We start from the raw sequence: 26193 nt of genomic DNA, 5'->3' as shown, positions 1-26193 counted from the left end.
GTAAACATGCTATAAATGGATGAAAATAATGTAAAAATTATCGATTTTTCTTTTTTTTATTGACCCAGAAAAACAATTGTGTGGAACAACAAAAATTGTTTCTTCACGTTTTTTTATACTTTAAAGTACATTGAATTTGACAAAAAATTGCCAAATAGCTATAAGATTTTTTATATATAAAATATAAAATAATATATAAATTTTACAAAGTATAATTTAGCTTTGGAATATAATACATATATTTCAAGTGTTTTAACATTATTCTGAATAAAAACAATTAATTTCATTTAAGTACTGTCATTTTCTGTTACCTTCTGGATATTTAAATGCAAGTAACAAAATTTTATATAAGAAAAGCTGTAAAGTGAATGAAAGAATTTTTATCATGATAATTCTGTTGTAATTTGTAAAGCATTTGCAAGAATATATTAAATTTATAATAAATTACAGTCAAGAAATAATGCTGACACTCCAGAATAAAGTTACAAATTTAATTTAGATAATCAATATCTGAGAAACATATTTTTTATCTGGAAGCGATGTTTTTTAAATAGAAGAAAAATCAATAACGAATGGAAAATTTTATTCAATGCATGAAGAGAGGAAACAAAATGAATGCTTATGCTTATGATGTTTATGTATTTTTATGATAAATAAAATTGTGATTAAAAGTCAAATAGGATTGATTATAGTAAATACACACATATGATCAGTGCATGTTCAATTAATTAGAAAATTAGTTTTATCTTCTACTTGATTGTAGGTTGGGCAAATATTGATGCTCGAATCACAATTTCTACATCAGAAATACTTTTTACGCACGTGTTTCAGCACTTGCAATTTGCGTCATCAAATGAATTCAACACCGGTTGTACAACACTAGTAAGTATCATATAACAATCGATAGAAGCTGTTAATAATAAATTCGATATTTTTTTACGAGAATTCTATCAACTTTTGAGGCCTTAGCCTAGTCCAGTATGAAAATTGATGATATAAAAAAATTTGTTTTAAACTCTTAAAAAATTCATCTTTTTGACGTTTTACATATATTTTTATTGATATTCAAACAGTAAGTCCATTAATTTTGCGAAATTTTCAATTAAATTTGGAGGACATTTTTCAGACATAAAACTTTTTTTTAGAAAGTGTTAAAAAGCCGATTTTTTGAGTTTTTAAAGTAGACTACGCTCTTAAATATAACATACAAAATAAAATAAAATCCGAAAAAGAAAATTAATTAGAAATCAATAAGAGAACACATAAAAATGTGCAAAAAATGTTTAAATAAGCATAATTAAATATGAATTTTTAGAATACTTTTTCTATAATAAAAATTTTTTATTTTAATTTGCTTTCTAAAAAATATAAAGTTTAATAATACATAAAAACTCGATATTTATTCATTATCTTTATTTGAAATAGCAGATTATATAGATCTGCTGAGATTTTTCGTATAAGACAAATAAAGTTTAGAATCAGAAATATGGTTAAATTCGAGGAAAATATATTTGCACGTTGGATACAAGTTTTACTACATTTATGTCGAAAATAATATATGAAAAATTTGACAATTTTAGAAATGAACGGCCATTGCGAGACTTACCATCATTAGACCATTGAAAGTTTAAAGGACTGCAAATCGAAAGTGGACTGTGTTGATGTGATCATTTGTTAAATACACGGTTTGATAAACACAGTTTTTGACAGCGCTAAAAAAAAAAAAAAGATTTTATCAATTCTGTACTTATACTGATGATTATATGCCTTAATAAAAAAACTGCAGGACTGTTCAATTCAGCGACAACATTATCTACTTTACTTAAGATTTTTATTTGATGTTACTTCAAATTAATCTTATTTTTTTGTTACTTTAATTATTTGACATTAATTACTAATGTTGAAATTAATTTATTTTCAGTGTTCTCTTATTTCAAGTGCAACAGAATGACAAACGTACGAAATATTTTCTATTATTATCTTTATCGCGAAATTCCTTGTGCGCTAAAAATATGATGGATAACGATTAACGCTTTTTATAAACTCGTTAATTTATTAACTTAAATATTTAAATACATAGTGTCGTAAAGCTTTGATAAAATTTAAATATAGCTTGAATATGTATGTGTATTGTTGTATTTATTTAAATTACATTTTACTACTACAACTTTGATATTTTAATTAACAGTTCAACCGTAAGCTACCAAAGAGAATCAGCATGTTTTCTCAAATAAGGAAGACAGCGAATCTCTTAGATTATTTTGACAATATTATTCTATTTTTTCGTTATTAACTAAAGAAACAGCCACTGACTAACATTACACATTTGTGCAGAACGTCATCTTTATACATATGTAAATGAAACGTATAATAATTAAGTATACGTACATAAATATATTTTATACCTATATAGAACAATAATACTCCATTTAAAAGGTAAAAAAATTCCATAAAATGTTTTTCCTTTATAATATAATATTCTGATATATATTTTTAACGTTTCCTTATACATTCTATTAATTTTTGTGACAAAGATCAATGCTTTTGTTATCGTTTTCCTTCGAATTTAAAGGAAATCCTCATTTAATCACAGTCTCTGCGTGCTTTCACGATAACATACATACAATATATTTCACATATTTTATCTCATAACTGTTTTATCACCTTTACCTTTTTGCTTTTCACACGTGTATACGTGTGATTCACAGAGTAGAATCTTTCCATTCCTCCTTTATCATATCGCTGGCTTTCTCGGCGATCATGTACACAGGTGCCATCGTGTGACCGTCGATTATGGTTGGCATGATACTGGCATCCACGACCCTGAGACCGCTGATCCCGTGCACTCGTAACCTGTGGTCCACCACACCCGAATTCTTCCGAGTGGACATCTTACACGTGCCTGAGTAATGATATATAGTCGTCGACACGTGATGGGCAACGCAGGCCCAGTATGCATCGCTCTTGAAGGCAATGTGTTTGCATCCCGGAAACGGTACCGATAGCAGAGTGGTATTGTAACGTTTGAACGCTTCCGTGGAGGCTACTTTGATCGCCTGGAAAAGAATGAATAAAAAATTTAATTGGCAAATAATTAAAGGTATGTTTAAACATGAAAAAAGTATATTGTGTAACATGAAATAAAATAGAAGATGATTTAGTTTAACTTTAAGTTTAGTTTTATAAAATATCTTTTAATTATGCAATTGTAGAAAAAAATGTTTTAGATAAAATTAAGTTTTAAGGAAGGAGCTCAATTTAGATCTTAAAATCATTTTAATTTTATTATATACATAATTTAATATTACACATTATATATATTATATTTATATTTTATTACGTATACATATATGTATTATATATATCATGTATATATAAATGTATTATATAAATCAATTTTTTGCAATATTCGGTGTAATAAGTTATTAAGGTAAGATGGTAAAAAATTAAATAGTTTATAAAATTTTATATATTTTAATTTGTAATTAATTAATAATAAATATAATTTTATAAAATATATACTATAAAATATCTCGAAAAATATTCATTTTTTAATATTCTTACCTTATTTCTTTTATACAGAAAATGATGAGAAAAATTGGTTTATATTTATATTAATTTTACATTTATAATATAATAAAAAGTTACGACAGTTTTACATTTTTAAAAAACTGGATTTTTACTTGATTTTAAAAAATGATTTAAAAATTATAAATAACTTTAAAATAAAATTCACGGTCATCAATTTTTTTTACCTCTCAAAATCTTATTAATCAATTTTATTTCACAAATTTTTTTAACATTTCACGTGATTTCCATATATTTGATTATTCATATTAAAATAAATTTACTCTGTATGTTAGTATATGAAGGGTAATATATTATTGTTAGTATACAAGTCCTTACCATTTAAATACCTTGCACCATCGTGTTTACATCATCCTCATGATCGTAATAATTCATCTCAATGATCGGTGAATCCGACGGATCGGTGCTTCTCAAGGTGAATCTGCCGCGACTTTTGGGTCGCAGAAGTACAGGTACGATTGTGAACAAGTCAAGGTCATTGTAATCGCTGTAAACCTCGTTGTTAAAATCCTCCGTTATTCCTAGCGAATTGCGAAAAAGTGCGGAAATATCGGTGACTAGTGAGGTTACAGTCAACACTAACTCGATATCAGGATAGTCATCTTCTGTCAACAATTTCTTTTCGTCAGTATGCGGTTAGTGGATATTATGATTGATAGTAATGGAAGTTACATTGGGAACAGTCCAGATTATAAGAAAAAATGTAATTTTTGTATTGTTTGTTTGAATCTCAAACGAAAGTTTGAAAACAAATTTAAATGATAACTGACTTTAAAGGAAACAAATTTTAGCAATTATTTATTGATAAATTTTATATTTTGTCGTAGAAATTTCAAATAATCACCACTATGAAGAGCTTACCATGTCGTTTGCTGTTTCTTGAATTATGCTTAGTCTTAATAAAAGCTAATCCTTCGGCGCCTCCAGGTATCGTCCAAGGACCTTTACCGTGTATCAGGTAGTCCAGGAAACTAACTGGATCGGAAGCTAGACGGTGTCCAACAATAGTCACACTCTCGTTGACTAAGAACATTAAACACATCACGTTCACGTGATCTTGTAAATTAAACCCCACCGAAAGCTCTTCAATTACACGGATGCCTAAGGAGCTCAAATGGTCTTTCGGACCTATCCCGGACAGCATCAACAACTTAGGTGAACCAAAAGTACCTGTGCAATAAAAAAAGTATTTATTTACGATTATATACAAATAAATTGATTTATATATAATCATAATAATACAACGTTTAATAAATATTATAATAAATTCGTTTCTCAAGTGAATTCACTTTATGTAAATGATAATAGCACACTTTTTTCGATTTTAGAATATCGAAGGTTCGATATCCTAAATATATACCTGCAGAGAGTATGATCTCTTTAGAAGCGGAGACAAAGTACGTTTTATGATTTTTTACAAATTCGACGCCTACGGCTATTTTCGTCATTGGATTAATAACAATTTTCGTCACCCTCGAAAATTTGGATAAATAAAAGTTTGCTCGATCGCGGATCGGCCTGAGGAAGGCTTTGCTAGCACTAACTCTGTGTCCATTTCGCAGAGTTGCTTGCACGGTCGAGAATCCTACGAATCTGTCACTGTTATAATCTACTAGATCGTAACCGAGCTCTTGGCCGGCCTTTAACCAAAGTTCTTTCAACGGAGTAGCGAAAGGAGCATTCGTCACATCCAGGTATCCATTGTATCCATGGAATCTGACAAAAAAATAAGTGATGAAGAAAAGAGAAGAAGAAAAGATGAAGAGATAAAAAAAAATAAAAGAAAGAGTTGAAAAGATGAAACAATAGAAAAGTTAATAGGAGAAGAGTTAACGGCAAGAAATAAAAAGATGAAGAAAAGAAATAAAAGAAATAAGAAAGAAAAATAATATTTCTGCTAAAAAATTTTGTACAATAGAAGTTATATGCAAAATGTCACTAAAGCTTCCCACAGGAGGAAGAATGGAATAATTGTATAATTTCTGATCTAAAGAGACACGTACCTTGCGTCTTTATCAATCAGCTTGCATCTCTCGGACTTGATGAAATAGGGCAGTACTTCCTTGTAACTCCAGTCTGGATTATCCAACGCCGCCCAGGCATCGTAGTCAGCGGGCGATCCTCTCGAGTACACCATGAAGTTCACTACCGAGGTACCTCCGACTGCCTTACCGGATATTAAGTTGCAACGGTCATCGACTATCGACAAACAATATCCTCCATGGCCACTCGTGTCCTGTGGTCGCGGCTCACTTTTGTACACGCAAACGTAATCCGTCGTAAAAAGTAATGGTGAGAAAAAGGGGACATCCGTGAGGAAGATCTCGTCGTCGCCCTCCTCGAGCACCAGGACTTTCCAGTTAGGATTCTCGGTTAGACGATTCGCGACTACGGATCCAGCCGTGCCGGCTCCGATCACCAGAAAGTCGACGGAGGGAAAAATGTAATCGGGTATTCCGTCCTCAAGCTCCTGTATTTTTGGTGCGGGTGGAAAGCCTGAGAAGAAGTGATGAATCGTCTCGAGAATACCCGGTGACAAAATCCCAGTCGCGTTTCCCAGGAACAAGATTGTCAAGCAGAACTTGCGCATCGCGAAGCTGCGTGTTTCTTTTTATCGCGCGGGATAATTTTAGAATAACTCTTCTTCAAACAGATACGTCTATATCTCTTCCTTTAAGTTTAATACATCATGCACATTTCAATGTTGAGTATTTTGTCGGTTTCTTACTCGACAGATAATTGAAATTTTCACATCAAACACACTGTTGTGAGCTCGAATAGGACCTTTTTCGAGAATCGTTGATTGTTAATCAAAATAAGTTTGTCTAATGTCTTTTTAAAATATCACTTTAGCATCTTTCTGATTTTGAAGTATCGAAGGTCCATCAGCATAATCTTCAGTATTAATATAATTTGAATAATATTTAGACTGTAAATGTGATCTTTCACAATTTATATCATAAATGCACGTCGAGAACAAAAAATCATCAGTTTATTGTGGCACTTTATTGTATCTTGTTTTTTTTTTCAGGTATTTGCAATATCAATAAACAACTGCAGTATCTTTCAATATGGCTGTAGATTTGAATAGCATCAAGGACATGTATGTCAGTTGTTATCCGTTTCGCAATTACGTCAACTGATGCAAGGAATATAAATGAAAGAAATCAAACTGAATATTAATTAGCGGTTTGAAATGCTGTAGCTGAACGAAATTACATCTTTGTCGTGCATTCGAAGTGACGTTTGAAAACGCTCGAGTTGAAAAGAACTTATTACATCATATTATATCAATAATGCAATAATACTCATGGTTGGTTTACTCGATTATGTCACTGTTTTTAAAACATATGTTAATTTTTAAAGATTTTAGAAGACAGTCACACCATTTTTTTCTTACATGTTTTTTTTATTCGCTTAATATTTGCAATATATACACTAAATATATCTTTGATTTTTCTTTATTTTTGAATCTTTATTATATTTTTGATAAACCTTTGATTATGTAATTTAAGTAGACAAACCAATTTAAGTAACACAATTATTACACAGACGATAACTAAAAATGTGTTGTATATATTTTTTTAATTCAACAAATAAAAAAAATATCTGTTATAGTTACTAATAAGGCGTTATTTTTGCTTTTGACAAAATTTTTCGAAAACGCAAGATATACTTGAGTGAGAAACAAAAATCTTTTAAATGATTAAAAAAAAGATACATATTTATCCCGTGAAATTCACTCAACTACTGATTGCGAGATCGAATTGAATCTCCATGGTTTTATCTAAGTGACTGCTAAACTTAGGTGAAAAAAAGTCAAGGTTAATCTCTTTTAAAGTGTTTTTATATAAATATAATTCATCTGTCACATCATCATTTTTAATGTCAAAATATTTTGTACGTACGTATACAACTTGTTGCGTGTACGTCAATATTTTTCTTATAATTCCAATTTACGTAGTCGTTATAGATGTTATTAGGTGACAAGTTGACATTTGTAAAAGATTATATTAGAATGTAAAATACTTACTAAGACTTATGAATTTGAATGATTTGATAATGCATTCAATGCGTACATCAAGGTTTAAAATTAGCACAGTTTTCGAGCAGAAAGTACAAGTTTTAGTGCTATAAAAATGATTCTTATCGTTATGAAAAAAAAATAGAACACTTATTTAATTATTTAATAATTTCAATTTCTTTGACACATCAGATACTTTTTAATGTCAAGGAATCAGCAAATGTTCTCTTTCAATTATCATGTTTCTTTGTTTGCCTAAATTATTTACCCAGACAGCAAACAATATTTATAATAAATATTTATAAGTATTTATGAAAATATATATTTTTTAAAATATTATATAATTACTTTATACATATTTTGTAAAAATCTTTATTCGACATACTTTTAAAGTAACATTAAGAAAATGGCAATAGAAGCAGTAAATTATCTAAGCACTTAGTGAATCAGTTAATAAAAGTCATTTAATAAATTACATTTAAATTCGAACAAAAATGTTTAATCTGGTAAGTATGGTGACGAGATTATAATAATTGATGTGTGTATGCAAACGTTTCTATCAACAATGGAGATCTTCCTCAGTGGTTTACAATAAAGCAAAAAAAAAAAAAAAAAAAAAGAAAAAAGAAAAAACGCATAGAATAATGTATGTACATATATACATTGGAAGATATGACCAATACTCTAATAACATTAACGTCTCGTCCCCAGTAGAACAGAAAGTCACGATGATATTAAAGTAACGTCAAATGACGTCAAAATGACGTTAAAAACGAGAATATGATTACAAAAACTCACTTTTTGATTATTTTTTTGTCATTTTGACGTATTTTGATATTATTGTGACTTTCTGTTCTACCTGAGGTGTGATATATAAATGTCTCAGCATGTCAACGTGCAAGATGATAATGATACACTCACAATTATTTTTGTATGAATTTTACAGCCCATCATCATCATAGACAGTGTCAATTAAGACTGATAAAGAGAGTCTTTTCTGTTCTGAGCAACGCGCCAAGAGCTATGTAACGTTAAAATTAACATTTTACTTTTTACTGTGTACACAGTAAAAAGTTGTGCGTCCATATGTCAAATTTTCTTGTGTTATCACGTTTTGACTACTACTTCAATGTAAAATTAACATATAGCTGATATGTTATTATTTTAATAACATTTTCATGTGTTACATTTATGTTAACTTCATAACTTAACACTTTGTGTACGTCTCTTAGAAACGGAATATTATTTTGAGTGCTTTTAACACATTATTAACAATCATTTTAAACAATTAACATATTTCAAAGTCAATTTAACATTCTAAGAAAGGTTAAAATATCTTATCATGAACTTATCATGAACTTTAAAATGTTCTATCAACATTTCTTACAAGTTATTGTAACTACTCTTTCATGTAGTTTTTAATTAGTTTGTATGTTATTTTTACATTACACTTAAAGTCACAATAACAAAAATAAATGTACATATATTAAAATTCAAGTACAAGATTTTAATTTAATAAGTGTCGTGACGAGATTATTATAATCGATGTGTGTGAGCAAACGTTTCTATATACAATCGAAATTCTCCTCAGTGCTTTACAATAAAACAAAAAACAAAAACGTATAGAATGATGTACATGGGAAGATGTGACAAATACTCTAATAGTATAATTTAATAATTACTAAATTTAATTTTAATATAATTTACTAAATAACTTTTCTTAACTAATTTACTAATTGTTTAGATAATTCCCTATCGCCATTTTCTTAATGTAATTTAAAATTTAAGGAATAATCGTGACACATTAATATGATATTTTTAAAATATACACGGTAAATAATTTTGTGTTATATTTAACACATTTCTCGGGTCTCAATTTATCCATTCTAATTTTAATGTTAATTTAACAGAAGGCAAATATGTAAACAAATAACACAAATAATATGTAAAGAATTAACACAAAAATGTGAATTTGTGTAAGATTTACTTATTGTTATTGTGTTGTTTTAACTCTTAGAAACGGTGAATATTAACACAATGCAGAAAAGTTAAAATAACACAAGGATAGATAGGAAAAGATTAACATAAGAGTATGTTAAATATTTAACACAAAAATTTCTACAAAAATAGAAAATTTTAGCAACAATACAAAATGTTTTTTACCGTGTAGACGAAATATTTTATATAATATATGATACGTAATATGATAATTTATGATAAGTAAAAAATAATAATATTTATTGTTCTAAATTACATTGTAGTAAACGTTTCGACTGTACGCAGTCTTTTTCAATACATTATGAACGTAAATACAAATGTTAATATTACGTGTGACGGAAACTACAATCATTGTCAGAAAGCATGTGGATAATTTTCTTTTTGTCATCGAAAAATTATAAATTTAACAGTCAATTGTCTGAGCGACGCCAATTCCTACGCAAGAATTACAATATTTTTCCAACATCACAAGTTATTTGTAAGTAACTATTCTTTGGTCAGTTGAGGGCGAGAAATTACAATTATTCACCAACAACAATCTATGCGTATTTGGATGCGTAAAGTTGCAAATTTTGTGTCCATTGCATTGTCAGGACGCTTCCTTACTAGAAGAGACATCTCACTTCCAACAGACTCCACGCTATCAAATATATATATATATATATTAAAAAATGTATATTGTATGATATACGTATTCAAAAATATATATTGTGTGTGTAATAAATTACCTATATTGCATTTATAATTATCCCGCATTGAGCATCGATTTTTTTTTTTTGATAAATCATAGATCCAGCGTAACATTAAAAAAAAAGCGAGGATCGAAAAAATGGCTTGGATAGCTAAAACTACCGATTACTTTTTGTAGTACCTGAAAAAGCAGAAATAAATATAATTTCGATTAAATATAAGAAAATAAAGAAAAATTTTAATATTCTTACTAATTGCTATTAAAATATATTCATTTGTTGACTTAACATATTATTAATAAAACGTAATAATAAATTGTTATCTTTTGTTATTTTTATACCGCTAAAATTAATAAAAACTACTTATAAAAAATTACTAACCTCTATATTGTGCAGTTCATAATAGTCATAATTGCTTTCGGCAAATGGATAAATTTGATACGCACTTTCATTTATATGAAATCTTTCTTTCATATTCTTTTCTGCACAACTGAAAATAATAAAAAAAATATATATTTATATATATATATGTATATATAATATGTTACCGTAATTGATATCCACGATATCTCAAATACCTAGAATAAACTGTGTAAATAAAATTTTATATATAAATATGCTTCAACTAAACAATAAAATGTTTTTTTTAAATTATCGAAAATTCGAGAATAAAAAAATCTTTTTAATAAAAAGTATAAAAGTTATTTAACATTTATTTTAATCATATAATTTTTCTTAAATAAATTGAATTTTTATTTTGCAAATCTAAAATTATTGTTATTCTACGTGTAGAGTAAAACCGCTACGCGGTGACACAAATAAGGTTTATATTGCAGAATGCAATAATAACGACTAATATGATCACATTCTTATGCAAAACTAACATTAGGATAGAAAACGTTATACTGTATATTTTTTTAATGCTTTATATATATGTGCGTGCGTGTGAGTGTGTTGTCTACAATTATATTATATATGTAATTTTTTAATATAAATCAATACATATTATTTTTCATATGTAAAATTTATTAAAACAAATTCTTCAAGATGTATATAATTTACGTAATATTGTAAATTAAAAAATCTACATGTTATAATATGTACAAAATAATACACATAATACAAAATAAATTTAAAAAATTTATGAACTATTATTATTAATCTTTTTAAATTTGCTTGAATATATAAAATACTTGCGTGTAAAATAAATAAACAATTGATATCTTTTTTCTACGTATATGTGGGTATGTGTGTAACGCGTACTAAAATTTTCTGAAATGTGTGGTATTAATGCATATTTATATGTATACAATTTTATTTTATAAATGTATTAAAAATAAGTATTCGAGAAATCGTAACTTTGCAATAAACAATATACACGTACATATATATATATATATATATATATATATATATATATATATGTATTTATGTATAGGTACATTCATATAGGTATAATATGTGTATAAGTGTATATATAAAAATAAAAACCAAAAAAATTTCAAGCACTCAAAAAGTAAAATTATATACTTACTACTTTGGTTTCCATACAATTGCCATACGATCGTATCGAGTTCTATATTGGACCAGGGCACAGCGTACACCGAGTCTTCTGGCTATGCAGTGACACATAGACACCATAAGATTTTGTTCTGTACTCTGTGTTATAAATTATATTAGAAAAATTATATTAAACATTTATAAGATATAAAAGACATGTTATTCTTATGATGAACAAAACAAAATAAAATTATTTTAACATAATTTTAAATTAATAATTTTATAATCTGAAATAACTTACAGCAGCTAGATCTCTAATTGCAAGTAATTCCACTGTCATTTTCAAATTTGCACATAATCGTCTTAATAAATCATAGAAATTTCCTCGCAAATGATATATAAACTCACGTAATTCATCCATAATTTGCTTCGTTTCTACTGTATTCCAAAAATGGTCATCGATATTGTTGTCTTTCAAAAAAGAAAGTTGTTCGAAAGATGTCGAAAATATTGAATGTGCAGGATATTTTTGTTTAAAGCGGGATAAAAATTCTTGCGTAATATCATCTAACCATGTTTTCATAACTGAGCAAGAAATATGTGGATCAATATATTGTACCAAAATAGTGAATAGTTTTTCTAAAATTTGCTTTTCTCTTGGCATTTTTATAAATTTATTTATCTTATATATAAATCGATATCGTCTTAGGCAACCAAAAATAAAGTTAAAATTATATTGAATTGTTAAAGTAGAACTGGCTAGCCTGAAAAAATTTACATATTAATTATACAATAATTAAATTACTTTATTTAAAATTAAAAGCAGTTCAGTTTATTAAATATTACCATGAGAATTCTGCAAGAAAAATTCTATTTAACTCATCATAAACAAAATAATAAATCATAGAATTTTCAGCTATAAAATGTAGATGTTCTAATTTTTTATCCTCAGTATTCCATAACTCCTGCTCCGATGTCGAATGTACATAACATTGTAATTCCCTGACACTCTGTTTTGCTTTTTTTATTTGATTTTCAAAATTTAATTTAGCAAACTTTTTTTTTTGTTTTTCTGTCTCTTTTTTCATATACTTCATACTCGCAGTATAACAACTGAAATTAAAATAAAAAATTCGAAAAAATTATATTCAACAACATTAGAACAACAATAGCAGCAATAAATTGTAGACAATATATTTTTTTAAATATATATACAATTTTTAATTACAAACATATTAATGTTTAAAATACATAAGTTTAAAAAATTATGGATAATAGTATGAATTTCTATGTTATAAGAAAATATATATTAACTACTTAAATTGTAAATATCATAATAGTATAATGGATAGTAATTTGTGTACATAAAAACAATATGTTATCGAGATGTATCTACTGCGGTATATATACAGTCAATAAGATGAAAATAAAAACTAGAATTAAATACAATATTTAAATAAAAATAAAATTGATTGCATATAATGCTTTATTTAATGTAAATAGGAACTATAAAGTTTACAGAGAAAGATAAATAAAAGACGTTGCATTATCAAGGTCCAAAAGATATTATTTATGAAAAGTAAAAAAGAGTAACACTTGAAACAAATAAATGTAAGAAAAGAGTTTTATATAAATATTATATAGATACATAATTATGTAAATTATTATACATAACTATGAATATTTTAAAATTAAAATATGAAAATATGTAACATTACTCTAATTGAGTGTTTCATGATGTTTTACGCTATAAAACAAATAATGGTAATCAAATGGTGTGAAGTTTATAATTAATGAATGAAGATTTATTATGATTATTTGATGAACTTATTATGACTCGTCAAACTTTTAGACACTTTAAAATTCCGGCTTTAATCCGGATTTTGCTTTTTTATTACAATCCTGCTAAACTGTAATATTAGAAACGAGTTCAATATGCAAGGAAACAATAGGTACAATTTAAATTAATGGTATAACAATATAGTAACTTTACCGTTTTCTTAAAGATATTTTGTTGATCGATTAAGTGTATGCTAAATTAAAAAAATTAATATCAAAACTTATAAATAAAAAAAATACCTCTGAAAATATTTCTCCTTCCAAACTTGGTTGCGCAGATTTATCTACCGTAATATTTGACATGTAGATTTAAAATTTTTGATATCATTTAAGTTAATATTCTCACATGAAAGAATCTTCTCAAGCACTTCGTTGGGTAAGTCTGTTATCGTAGCCATTGCAAAAAATGTAATTATTCACAAAAGAATACTCAAAACGTTATTTATTGATAATGAGTTCCGATCATTTATTTAAATTTCGTTATTATATTTATGTGATAACGAATCACGAATGTGAGCATAGAAAGTTTATGTAGCTTGTAACACTGTCGCGATGCGTCTATAACGTGCACTTTGTTCGAACTGTTCGTCCAGACTAAAGATAAACTTTATTTAGAAATGTTTCAAAGAATTTGAGTTACTAAGCAGAAAAAAAGCACTATCAATAAGATTTCTTGGTCTTGATTGGTTGAATGAAATTGACAAATAAAAACACAAATTTTTTTGAAGAAATATTTTTCAGCAAATCCTCTTTACTATTCTTGAGATTTCTTTTCACTATTGTTGTGTTTCTATATTGTTGAGATTAATGGCTTTGTTCCTTTTCATAATGGACTTTCTCTTTTGATTATTTTATTGTCTGTTGCTTATTATTGTTAACAATTGACTCTGCTTGAGGTCTCTTTAAGTCAGTCGACAACTAGAATTTTGAAATATTTAGTAATATATTCTGTACACGTGAATTTTTTCTTTCTCTTAAATATGCAAATATATTTTTACCAAAAAAATTATAAAATATTAGAATTAAGTTATGCAAAATATCTTGCAGGTAATTGTACAAATATAATATCAGTTTAAAAAATAAAGCTTCGAAAATATCAATTGAATCAGAGGGTGTTCTCGTATTTTTTTTCTTGAAGCAAAATAAATGTGTAATTTTTTTATATTCTACAACATTTTCAAAGCTCATTAAAATCGGTGAGACACACTTCCGACCGTTTCCTTGATAGAAATGTTTCAAAAAATTTGAGTTACTAAGCAGAAAAGAGAACACTAAAGCTTCTTGGTTCTGATCGGTTAAATAAAATTAACGAATAAAGGCACATATTTTTTAAAAAAATATTTCTCAGCATTCTCTCTTCTCTATTCTTGAGATTTATGGCTTTGTATCTTTTCTTAATGGATTTTCTCTTTTAATCTTTCGTTGTCTGTTGCTTCTTATTGTTAACAAAAGACTCTACCTGAGGTAAAGTCTTTCTCCTTAAGTCCCTCTCTTTAAGTCAGTCGACAACTAGAATTTTGAAATATTCAGTAATAGATTCCGTTTACGTGAACAACTAAAAAATCTATTAAATTTAACGAACCCTGTAACTCAAGAAACAGCTATCGAATTCACGTAAATGTATAAATTTATTTTATAAAAATATATTAAAAAATGATTGCATTTGCCAAACATTTAAATTATATATTCTATAAATTAATGACAATTTTTTCGTGAGTGTGTTTCATAAAAAAATTTCTAATAATTACAAATTAATTAAAGATTGTTGTGTATAAAATCACGACTTAACAATGCCAAAATAAAAATAAATAAACATATTTTTTTTAACATTTAAATTATTTATATATATATTTTTTAGAAGATTGATTCTATTAAAAATAATTAAAAACAAAAAGAAAAAAAGAGTAGGCAAAAGAAATAATGAGAATATAAATGAAAGACGAATAAAAAGAGAAATAAAATACAAATTTATTTTGCTGCTTAATAATAAGAATTTGTTTATAAAAATTTACAAAGACAAAATATTAATTAAACATGTTTAAAATAGAGGAACAACTTAACATTAGAAAATGAATATGAACATACATACGAGAAAACATGCGTGATGCGTATGCGGCGATTAGTTCGCAGACATTACTATATCTCATTATTTTTTATTAATTTTATTCAAAATTTTCATAGAATATGCTGGAGATATAAAAAAATTGTCGTAAATAAAAATTGAGAGCTATTTTTATGAATTTTTTTAAATATAATTTTTTTTCTAAATATGTACTTCATATGCCAGGGACATGTGTAATGAAAGGCAGGCAATTCCTTATTTAAAATTCGAAACTCGAAAGATTTGTGACAAATATTACCTGAGAGACTTCAACAGAATTTTCCTATTGTGTGCAGTGACAACAATGAAATGACAATCTCATGATGGGGGAGCTTTTAGGTTTTCAGATTCTTCCAGAATAAGTACAGACATAGAGTGTAAAAAACTTCTGTAGTGATGACACGTGCTTTTGGTGTAATTGAAAAATACATAAGAACATAGATTTCGTAATAGATTTTGTGTGACTACAAAAAGGAAATTAATGATACGCGGTCCGATCTTCTTAAATTAAATTATTTTTCTGTGTTTTGCTAAATTTTTAACTAAATTTGTTTCATAAACGAAATAATGGCTACGATAATGAACTTACCTGAAGAAGTAATATACATCATACTTGGCTACAACGATATCAGTATTGAGGATATCATTAATTTCAGATGTGTGTGCAAGAACTTTCAACACGTAGTCAAATACAAATTTATGGAGAAAAAGCTTCTTCAGAGGTAATTACTTGTTAATTAGGTAATTTTTTGCAATTAGGTTAAGAAACGGATCAATGAAAGTTAAATCACATAAAGAGAGCGAGCAATTATTTGCAATAAATTTTTTCATCAATTATATTTAGCCTTTAATTAAGGAATAAATAAATTTTATATTTCCTTTATGAGCAAAAAATTTTTGAAGATAGCTCATATCCATTTTCCTGTTTCTTGAATTTTATTAGCCAGTTTTAATAATTTAATTATTTTATTTAATTATGTTATTAAATAACTCATTAAACTGATGTTTAATAAATACACGGAATATAAAAGTTAATTTGTTATATTTACAGAATATGGTTACCATGCTGTCCATAGTTTACATTTTACATAATTGTATATTGTTAGTGTGTAAATTTTAATTATAGTTTAAAATTAAGATTGTATACCTCACACTATATATTGTATTAAAATAACGCAAGAATGTCGATATTTTGACTAATTACGTATATTACACAATTTAAATCATATAATTCTTGGAAAATTTGTTACTAATGCAATAATTTAGCGTTTTTTATAAATTTACGATAATATTATTTATTTCAATTTCAGATGGCCTACAGCGAAAAAACTCTATAACAAGAAGAATGAACAGAAAAATAAAGGAAGTTCAAACTTTATAAAAATAGGAATGAATTGAACGAGAAAATTACGAAATTCCATGCCTCAAAAAATTCAAGAATATTATAAACGCGATATAGCAATCGACAATTTAACACATTACACTTACATGTTTGAGTTAGATAAAGATACTAGTCCGTCGTATCCATATGACGAATATATGGATGATATCAAAATTTCTTTCTATATTGATGAGATTAAAAATTTGCTCCCTGAATTTTCACGGTAACATTATATTAATTAAAGTACAATTAACTTTATGAACTAACATATATATTGCACAGTTAATATGTAAATTTTTTCAGAAAAACTGTTTACGATCTAACAGAAAAATATTACTATGTACAACTTTTTAACTGTCTGAGGAGTTATATGTGGGACATAAAATTTGAAAAATTTATCGAGCAACCTCACAAAGTCCAACTACTAGAACGAAGTGCTACTTTTATGGCACAAGATTTACAGCCTCAAAAGGAGGTATTTTACTCGTCCGTAACAGCAATACTAGATGGTATGGCACTAGAAGCATTAAATATCCTCAGAGAAAAACATCCCGACCATTCAATATTCTCGACGTCTGAAAAAAATTTTTCCTATTGGAAAAAAAACAATATTGATGATAATCATTGGAATGAAGCCGAAGGAACTCAGATTATGAACACACTCGTGGAATATATATTCGGCAAATTAAACTTTCGACCAAACAGAGTGGAAAACATAGATTGGAATGCACAATTAAAATACAAATGTATAGATAATGTAAGAACTATTGATTATAATGTATTATAGAAATATGGCCAATTATGCTGTGAACATAGTCATGTTGTTGTAATCTTAGAAATACTTTCCCTCCAATTAATTTCTGCATTGTAACTTTTGACATAGGTCTTAGAACATAAATATGGTCAAGAAATAATAATATATATAATATATCATAGCGTTGCCAGAAGACTTGGTCTACGTTGCAATATAGTAATAGGATATCCCGGTACGAATATCTGTCTATTTTGGAAACCAAGATAGTAAGTATAATATCAATTTTGAAATTACTTGAATTATTCGATATTTTTATTCTTACCATACACACACGCATACAAATATTATTTTATATTGTTTACAGTGACACAAATAGTTCAAAAGATGTAAGATGTTTTAGAATAAATTTTGAAAAATTCCCAGATTGTTTTATCAAATACTGTTTTACAAAATTGGAAATAATAGAAGCTGAAAAGGTTAGTAATTACTCGCACTTAATTTTTATCAATTTTAATATATTAATCTACGTAATATTAAAATTAAACAGATATACTTGCACAATATATAATTTTTTCGTTTGTAATTGGAACATTATTTACATATTTAAATTATTTTTTATTGTAGATGAAAGCCATACTATTCTCTATGATTCAGTATAATGAAAATTTATGGAAATTGGATTTTTTCGGTTCACCGATAGGATATGATTATAACTGGGATGTGAATTTAAAAGATTGGAGTACGATTTTAGAAAGAATTGGACCACACTGTAATGTGCGTAAGCACTACACATATATTAATAATAATAATAATAATAATAATAAACAAAAAGCTTTTTTCTGATAACATACAATTACATAAAAATTATAGTTATTTATAATTTGACTAGCTGTAATTTAACTTCCTACAAATGTTTATATAAGAATTACTTGACAAGAAATATCAATTAAAACTTGAACTTACATTTTTCAGTTCAACATAAGAATAGAAAAATTTGAAAGGCTAAATGCAAGATCAGAAGATATAAAATTTGCAGTTGGAATGATCGTAACACATGATTATCAATCTGCCGACTGTCCTACAGGCGTAATAATTGGATGGCATCGATATAAACATAGAAAATTTGTTAAAATCTCCGGATGCGATAGAAGAAGTTCTAATTGTTTTCCAGTAAAGATCTGTAGCGACATGAAGAAACAAACACATTACATAATTCTTACGGAAAATAATGAAATGTGTTATGTGGGAGAAGGTATAAATATAATTATATTGGCGTAACTTTATCTAAATTACAATATTTTTCTTTATTTGTCTCATTTCTTTATACGTATTGCAAAATAATATTTTATTCGATTTTAATTTATCTTGTTCTCTTTTTTCTTAATTTAGATATTTTATTTATTTCTAGTATTATTTATTATCGTATTTCTTTTTTATTATTTAATTTTACTTATCAATAATTGATTTTTTCTCTGTGTTTTGTTAATTTTTATTATAGACGCTCTAACTTTAACAACGCCGAAATGGATAGAAAATAGTGAGATGGGTCGTTACTTTAACAAATTCGAAGGCACTCATTACGTACCAAACAAAGCGCTGGAAAAATGTTATCCGCATGATGCCGCTGTAACTGCCGCTGTAACCGCTAGAAAAACAATATCAGAGAATTTATACTATTAATTTAAATATAAATTAGTGTGGAGAAATGGTAGGTGGCGCTAGACAAAGAATCGATTCTCGATCCGCGGGTCGATGAGATCCGAGAGACTCAGGGAGACTAAGACAAATAAAACGATTAGAACAATTAATTATAATACGCGCGTGTGAGGAAAAAAAAGCCTTTTATTGTACTTTGTAATTTTTTTAGAAATATTATAGCCATCCTTTCCGTCACTATGGTCATCTTTTTCTTAAAAGTTGCGTAAGATGGCCAATGCTTATGTTGTATTATTTTGATAATATAAAATTTCTATTAAATATTTTTCTTTTAATTTCGATAATATTACGTAATTTAAACTTTAGTGAAGATAATATGCCAAACACTATTAAAAAATAATAAAAATAAAGGTATGTTTTTTGCATTTTAAAAATCTGTGGCCATCTTACCCGAGTTTACCCTAATATTTGTGTTCCAGTAGTATCGAGAATGTGCAAATATAGGCGCATTTAAAGTTCTTCTTTATAAATTTTATCAAAATCTATAAATAATATCAATTTTCAATTATGTACACATATTTTAAAATATTAGGAATAAAGGAGAAATGTGAGAAAAAAACATAAAAAAGTTGTTAAATGAAATAAAGAAATTTATAAATATAGAGATTTATAAAAAATTTTTAAACTGTCAAATAAAGAGTGGCTGATAAAGATATTGCTCAACATGCAGATTGGTTAAAGACGAAAGAAGCACACGTTACTGCGTAACGATAATTCCTAAATACAATACGTTCAATTATTGTATTCTAAAATAGTTGTAGATACTTTTTTCCAACTATTTGTGTCTAATTATTTTGCAAAATTCAAGAGATCAAAAAATTTAATCAATATTATTACTCTAAATATAGTCAGCCTCGCTTATACGACTTGCTTCACTATTAAGGTTGACAGACAGAGAGAAAGAAAGAGAGAGAGAGAGAGAGAGAGAGAGAGAGAGAGAGAGAGAGAGAGAGAGAGAGGAAGAAGGGCATTAAAATTTGGCTGTATAATGATTATTATTATTATTATTATTTCACAGTGTTTATAATCAAGATAGTTGTCGTGATGTAATAATGTTGACAACAATCTTCATCTGACCATTAATATAAAATAAAAAAAAATTATATATATAGTTAATAAAAATTAAATACACCTATATAGCAATTACTTGCTACAAAAAATATCTATTAATGATTTTGTTATAAAGATGAGAATTAAAATTAATTGATTTTAACCTTACACATTCCCTTGTATATGTGTAAACGATATAAATATAATATTGAATCTTAATTTAGTTTATTTTTAAAACAACACGATTTTTATGTATTATTTTTGTTATATATGTATGTTCTTAATTTTTCTCTTTTTTATTATGTTGTTTGTCTTATTCTTAATATTTCTCTTATCCAAAGGAAAAATTCTCCAAACGAAATCTCTGAAAGATTAAATAATAAGACGTAAAGAAGTCGAACAGGTAAGATCTACGGGTTGCTAAGAGATTGTAATCATATTTTATGGAATCCTCAATTATCTTTAATTAGTCATCTTGATATAGTTTCAATATAAGTCGTGTGCGTATGTGTTAATATTTTTCAAAATTAAATTATATAAATACAATATATTTCTTTCTCTGTTAATAAAATCATAATTCACGAACAGTAAGAAAATAAATTGAGATTTAAAAAATTATTACATATATTGTTTTATTGTTCTTGTCACATTTTATGACTATGAGAATAGTTATTGCCATATAAATTCTATAACTAAGAATAATTATGAAATAGAAGAAGAAAAAAAAGAAAAATGTTGAAATAAAAAATTTAAATTTAAATTTGTATTACTTTCTTTTATTAATAACAAGTTGTTCAATGATATATATATATATATATATATATATATATATCATTTTATATATATATATATATATATATATATATAAATGTATATAATAATAGAGAGAAATTTCTCTAATATAAAATATATTATTTAATATATTGTATCGACGTAAGCTATTATATATACATTAGAGCGCGAATTAAAAGTTTAATATCATAAAAGGTCTTTGAATTATAATTTAAAACCCCTTTTAGAATTTCCTAAAATCCCTGCATTCTTTTACACTTTACGTAAGGAATAGCGCGCGTGTAGCGCGCGCCTGTGATGTTCTAATAATATATATAAAATACATGAAAATGTGCACAAAATGTTTAAATATACACAATTAAATATGAATTTTTAAAGTACTTTTTCTATAACAAAAAATTTTTATTTTAATCTGATTTTCCAATCTGCTTTCTAAACAAATATGCATTTTAATACATAAAATATATAAAATTTTGATATTTATTGATTATTGTTGTTTGAAATAGCAGATTATTTATAATCTCCTATTATAAATCTCCTGAGATTTTTCGTGTGAGACAAATAAAGTTTAGAATCAGAATTATAATTAAATTCGAAAAAAATATATTTGCATGATGGATACAAGTTTTATTACGTACATTTATGTCGAAAATAATACATGCAAAATTTTGCAATTTTAGAAATGCACGGCAATTGCGAGACTTACCATTATTATATCATTGAAAGTTTAAAGGACTGCAATTCAACATGGAAATCGAAAGTGGACTGTGTTGACTTGCTCATTTGTTAAATACACGGTTTGATAAACACGTTTTTCTACAGCATAAAAAAAAAGTTTTTATCTATTCTGTGCTTATACTGATGATTATAAGCATTAATCGAAGAACTACAGAATTGTTCAATTCAGCGACAACAGTGTTTACTTTATTTAAGATTTTTATTCGATGTTGCCTCGAATTAATTAATCTTATTTTTTTATTAATTTAATTATTTACAATTCCTTGTGCGCTAAATATATGTTGGATAACGATGAGCGCTTATAAATTCGTTAATTTATTAATTTAAAATATTTAAATACATAGTGTCGTAAAGTTTTGATAAAGTGTATTTATAGTTTAAATATGTGTGTGTGTGTGTGTGTGTGTGTGTGTATCGTGGTGTTTATTTAAATTGCGCTAGGCTAATATAATTTTAATTTTATAATTAGCAGTTTAATCAGAAGCAACCAAAGAGAATCAGCATGATTTTTCAAATTGAGAAGACAGCGAATCTGTTAGATCATTTCGACAATATTATTCTATGTTTTTCGACGTATTAAACAAAAAATACAGCCACTGACTAGCATTACACATTTGTGCAGACCGTCATCTTTATACATATGTAACTAAAACGTATAATAATTATACGTACATAAATATGTTTTATCCCTATGTAGAACAATAATACTCCATTAAAGAGATAGAAAAATTCCATAAAATGTTCGTGCTTTATTATATAAAATTTTAATACATATTTCTCACGCTTCCTTACAAATTCTATAAATTTTTGTGACAAAGATCAATGCTTTTATTATCGTTTTCCTTCGAATTTAAAGGAAATCCTCATTTAATCACAGTCTCTCCGTGCTTTCACGATAATATATATACAATATATTTCACTTATTTTATCTCGTAATTATTTTCTCACCTCCACTTTTTCCTTTTCCACACGTGTATACGTGTGATTCACAGAGTAGAATCTTTCCATTCCTCCTTTATCATATATCGCTGGCTTTCTCGGCGATCATGTACACAGGCGCCGTCGTGTGACCGGCGATTATGGTTGGCATGATACTGGCATCCACGATCCTGAGACCGCTGATCCCATGCACTCGTAACCTGTGGTCCACCACACTCGAATTCCTCCGAGTGAACATTTTACAGGTGCCTGAGTAATGATATACATTCGTCGACACGTGACGAGCGACGCAGGCCCAGTATGGATCGCTCTTGAAGGCAACGTGCTTGCATCCTGGAAACGGTACCGATAGCAGAACGGTATTGTAACGTTGGAACGCTTTCGTGGAGGCTACTTCGATCGCCTGGAAAAGAATGTATACAAAATTTAATTAGCAAATAATTTAATTAAAGATACGTTTAAATAAAAAAGAAGTATTTTGTGTAACTTGAAATGGTATACAAAGTGATTTAGTTTAATCTTAAGTTTAATTGTAATATCTTGTAATTAAGGAATTATTGAAAAAAATGTTTTAAATAAAATTGAGTGTTTTAAGAAAAAAGTTTTTTAAAATAATTCTAATTTTATTATATATTTAATATTATACATTGTATTTTATATATTATAAATATATATATTGTATTATATATTTTATTATATATGTATTATATAATGTCAAGTACACATATATGTATTATATAAATCAATTTTTCGCAATGTTCGTTGTAAAAAGTTACAAAGGTAAGAAGATTAAAAATTAATTAGTTTACAATATTTATACTTTAATTTGTAATTAATTAATTAATAATAAATACATTTATAATTTTATAAAATATATACTACAAAATATCTCGTAAAATATTCATTTTTCAATAATCTAACTTTAACTCTTTTATTTACAATATAATGAGAAAAATTGATTTATATTTATATTAATTTTATATTTATAATATAATAAAAAGTAATGATAGTTTTATATTTAAAAAAAAAACTAGATTGAGCTTTACGTAATCTTAAAAAATTACTTTACAGTAATAAATGACTTTAAGTTAAAATTTAAGGCCATACATTTTTTTTACCTCTCAAAATTCTATCAATCAATTTTGTTTAAAACATTTTTTTCTTTACATTGGTTAGATGTGATTTCCAAATATTTGATTATTCAGATTAAAATAAATTTACCTTGTATGTTAATATACATATAGGGGTTCTTACCATTTTTATACCTCTCACCATCGTGTTTACATCGTCCTCGATGAGCGTAATAATTTATGTCGATGATCGGTGAATCCGATAGATCGGTGCTTCTTAGTCATCAAAGTAAGTCTGCCGCGACTTTTCGGTCGCAGAAGTATAGGTCCGATCGTGAACGACTCAAGACCCTTGTAGTAGCTGTAAACATCTTTGTCAAAATCTTCCGTTAATCCTAAGAACTTGCGATAAAGTCTGGAAGTTTCGGCGGCTAGTGAAGTTACACCCAACACTAGCTCGATATCAGGATTGTTATCTTCTGTCAATAATTTTGTCTTGTTAGAATATGTTTTGTGGATGTCATGATTGATAGTGATGGAAGTTACATTGGAACAGTTTAATTTTAAAAAATAATATAATTTTTATATTTTTTGTTTGAGTCTCAAACGAGAGTTTAAAAACAATTTTAAATAACAAGAGACTCCAAAGAAAACAAACTCTAGCAATTCTTTAGCCATAAATTTTACATTTTGTCGTATACATTTCTAAAAATAATCACTAAAAAATGCTTACCATATCGTTCGCTGTTTCTTGAATTAGCCTTAGTGTTAATAAAAGCTAATCCTTTGGCTCCTCCAGGTATCGTCCAAAGACCTTTACCACGTATCAGGTAGAGACTAAGAAACTAACTGGATTGGAAACTAGACGTTGTCCAACAATAGTCACACTCTCGTTGACTAGGAACGTTAAAGCTGACATGCTCACGTGATCATGTAAATTTAACCCCACCGGAAGGTCTTCGATTACACGGATGTCTAAGGAGCTCAAGTGATCCTTTGGACCTATTCCGGACAGCATCAATAATTTAGGTGAACCAAGAGCACCTGTTCAATAAAAAAAGTATCTATTTACATACAAATAAATTGATTTATATATAATAATATAACTTTTAATAAATATTATATTAAATTTCTTTCTCAAGTAAATTCATTTTATGTAGCTGGTACTATCACATTTTTTTTCGGTTCTATAACGATATTCTAAATATATACCTGCAGAAAGTATGATCTCTTTAGAAGCGGAGACAAAGTATTATGATTTTATGATTTTTAACAAATTCGGCGCGTACGGCTGTTTTCGTCGTTGAATTAATAACAATTTTCGTCACCGTTGAAAATTTGGATAAATAGAAGTTTGCTCGGCTGAGGATTGGCCTGAGGAAGACCTTGCTGGCGCTAACTCTGTGTCCATTTCGCAGAGTTGCTTGCACAGTCGAGAAGCCTACCAGTCTGTCACTGTTATAATCTACGAAATCGTAACCGAGCTCTTGACCAGCTTTCAACCAACGTTCCTTCAACGAGTAGCATAAGGAGAATTCGTGACATCCAGATATCGTCGAATCCGTGGTATTTGACGAGAAAAGAAGTGATGAAGAAAACAGAAGAAGGAAAAATGAAGAGAGAAAGGAAAAAGAAGAAGAGTTGAAAAGATGAGGCAAGATCCTCCATGGCCACTCGTGTCCTGCGGTCGTGGCTCGCTCTTATACACACGGGCGTAATCCGTCGTAAAAAGTAATGGTGAGAAAAAGGGGACTTCCGTGAGGAAGATCTCGTCGTTGCTCTGCTCAAGTACCAAGACCTTCTAGTCGGGATTCTCGGTTAGGCGATTCGCGACAACGGATCCGGCCGAGCCGGTGCCGATCACCAAGAAGTCGAAAGTATGATCGGATATTTCGGTTTTAAGGTCCGGTAATGGGGAAAACCCTGAGAAGAAATGCTGGTTCGTCTCGAAAATTTGTGACAAAATCCCAATCGCGCATCTCAGGAACAAGACCATCAACCAGAATTTGCTCAT

The 26193-nt window shown here is 27.5% G+C and overlaps 3 protein-coding genes and 1 pseudogene across 5 annotated transcripts; 1 reads left to right on the top strand and 3 right to left on the bottom strand.

The window, feature by feature from the left end:
• Positions 1-2919: 2919 nt before the first annotated feature.
• On the bottom strand, positions 2920-8406 carry LOC140671778 (glucose dehydrogenase [FAD, quinone]-like). 2 transcript variants are annotated; one of them, XM_072903370.1, is made up of 5 exons: positions 5592-8406; positions 4949-5304; positions 4450-4758; positions 3907-4109; positions 2920-3056 (listed from the first exon to the last, which is right to left on the bottom strand). In XM_072903370.1, the coding sequence occupies exons 1-4, from the start codon at positions 6176-6178 to the stop codon at positions 3910-3912; spliced, it is 1452 nt and encodes a 483-aa protein (XP_072759471.1). In that variant the 5' UTR covers positions 6179-8406; the 3' UTR covers positions 2920-3056; positions 3907-3909. The 2 variants fall into 2 exon arrangements, with proteins under 2 accessions (XP_072759471.1, XP_072759470.1); XM_072903369.1 differs by having other exon boundaries at positions 3907-4193; positions 5592-8403.
• A 1427-nt stretch (positions 8407-9833) lies between these two features.
• On the bottom strand, positions 9834-14218 carry LOC140671803 (uncharacterized). 2 transcript variants are annotated; one of them, XM_072903410.1, is made up of 7 exons: positions 13879-14218; positions 12646-12912; positions 12101-12563; positions 11834-11958; positions 10681-10789; positions 10339-10481; positions 9834-10250 (listed from the first exon to the last, which is right to left on the bottom strand). In XM_072903410.1, the coding sequence occupies exons 2-6, from the start codon at positions 12894-12896 to the stop codon at positions 10395-10397; spliced, it is 1035 nt and encodes a 344-aa protein (XP_072759511.1). In that variant the 5' UTR covers positions 12897-12912; positions 13879-14218; the 3' UTR covers positions 9834-10250; positions 10339-10394. The 2 variants fall into 2 exon arrangements, with proteins under 2 accessions (XP_072759511.1, XP_072759512.1); XM_072903411.1 differs by having other exon boundaries at positions 12208-12563.
• A 1687-nt stretch (positions 14219-15905) lies between these two features.
• Positions 15906-20136, top strand: LOC140671813 (F-box only protein 21-like). The gene is made up of 8 exons (XM_072903420.1): positions 15906-16461; positions 17050-17343; positions 17424-17877; positions 18004-18140; positions 18239-18350; positions 18499-18648; positions 18847-19126; positions 19373-20136. Exons 2-8 carry the CDS (start codon positions 17159-17161, stop codon positions 19552-19554), a joined length of 1500 nt encoding a protein of 499 aa, XP_072759521.1. The 5' UTR covers positions 15906-16461; positions 17050-17158; the 3' UTR covers positions 19555-20136.
• Positions 20137-23156: 3020 nt separating this feature from the next.
• On the bottom strand, positions 23157-26193 carry LOC140672026 (glucose dehydrogenase [FAD, quinone]-like; annotated as a pseudogene).

Source organism: Anoplolepis gracilipes, chromosome 12 (genome assembly GCF_047496725.1).
Source record: "Anoplolepis gracilipes chromosome 12, ASM4749672v1, whole genome shotgun sequence".
Classification (NCBI taxonomy): domain Eukaryota; kingdom Metazoa; phylum Arthropoda; class Insecta; order Hymenoptera; family Formicidae; genus Anoplolepis; species Anoplolepis gracilipes.
This window is presented reverse-complemented; position numbering and strand designations above follow the sequence as displayed.

What these genes read in the sequence shown, in the direction of transcription:
- LOC140671778 (XM_072903369.1), bottom strand. Translation starts at nt 6,178, where the DNA reads ATGCGCAAGTTCTGCTTGACAATCTTGTTCCTGGGAAACGCGACTGGG. An exon ending in AGAGATCATACTCTCTGCAG is followed by an intron (nt 4,759 to 4,948) that starts GTATATATTTAG and finishes TTTATTGCACAG; the next exon opens with GTACTTTTGGTTCACCTAAG. An exon ending in AAGAAACAGCAAACGACATG is followed by an intron (nt 4,194 to 4,449) that starts GTAAGCTCTTCA and finishes AATTGTTGACAG; the next exon opens with AAGATGACTATCCTGATATC.
- LOC140671803 (XM_072903410.1), bottom strand. Translation starts at nt 12,896, where the DNA reads ATGAAGTATATGAAAAAAGAGACAGAAAAACAAAAAAAAAAGTTTGCT. An exon ending in TTTCTTGCAGAATTCTCATG is followed by an intron (nt 12,564 to 12,645) that starts GTAATATTTAAT and finishes AAATTTTTTCAG; the next exon opens with GCTAGCCAGTTCTACTTTAA. An exon ending in ATGAACTGCACAATATAGAG is followed by an intron (nt 10,482 to 10,680) that starts GTTAGTAATTTT and finishes CTGCTTTTTCAG; the next exon opens with GTACTACAAAAAGTAATCGG.
- LOC140671813 (XM_072903420.1), top strand. Translation starts at nt 17,159, where the DNA reads ATGCCTCAAAAAATTCAAGAATATTATAAACGCGATATAGCAATCGAC. An exon ending in TTGCTCCCTGAATTTTCACG is followed by an intron (nt 17,344 to 17,423) that starts GTAACATTATAT and finishes AAATTTTTTCAG; the next exon opens with AAAAACTGTTTACGATCTAA. An exon ending in AAATAATAGAAGCTGAAAAG is followed by an intron (nt 18,351 to 18,498) that starts GTTAGTAATTAC and finishes TTTTTATTGTAG; the next exon opens with ATGAAAGCCATACTATTCTC.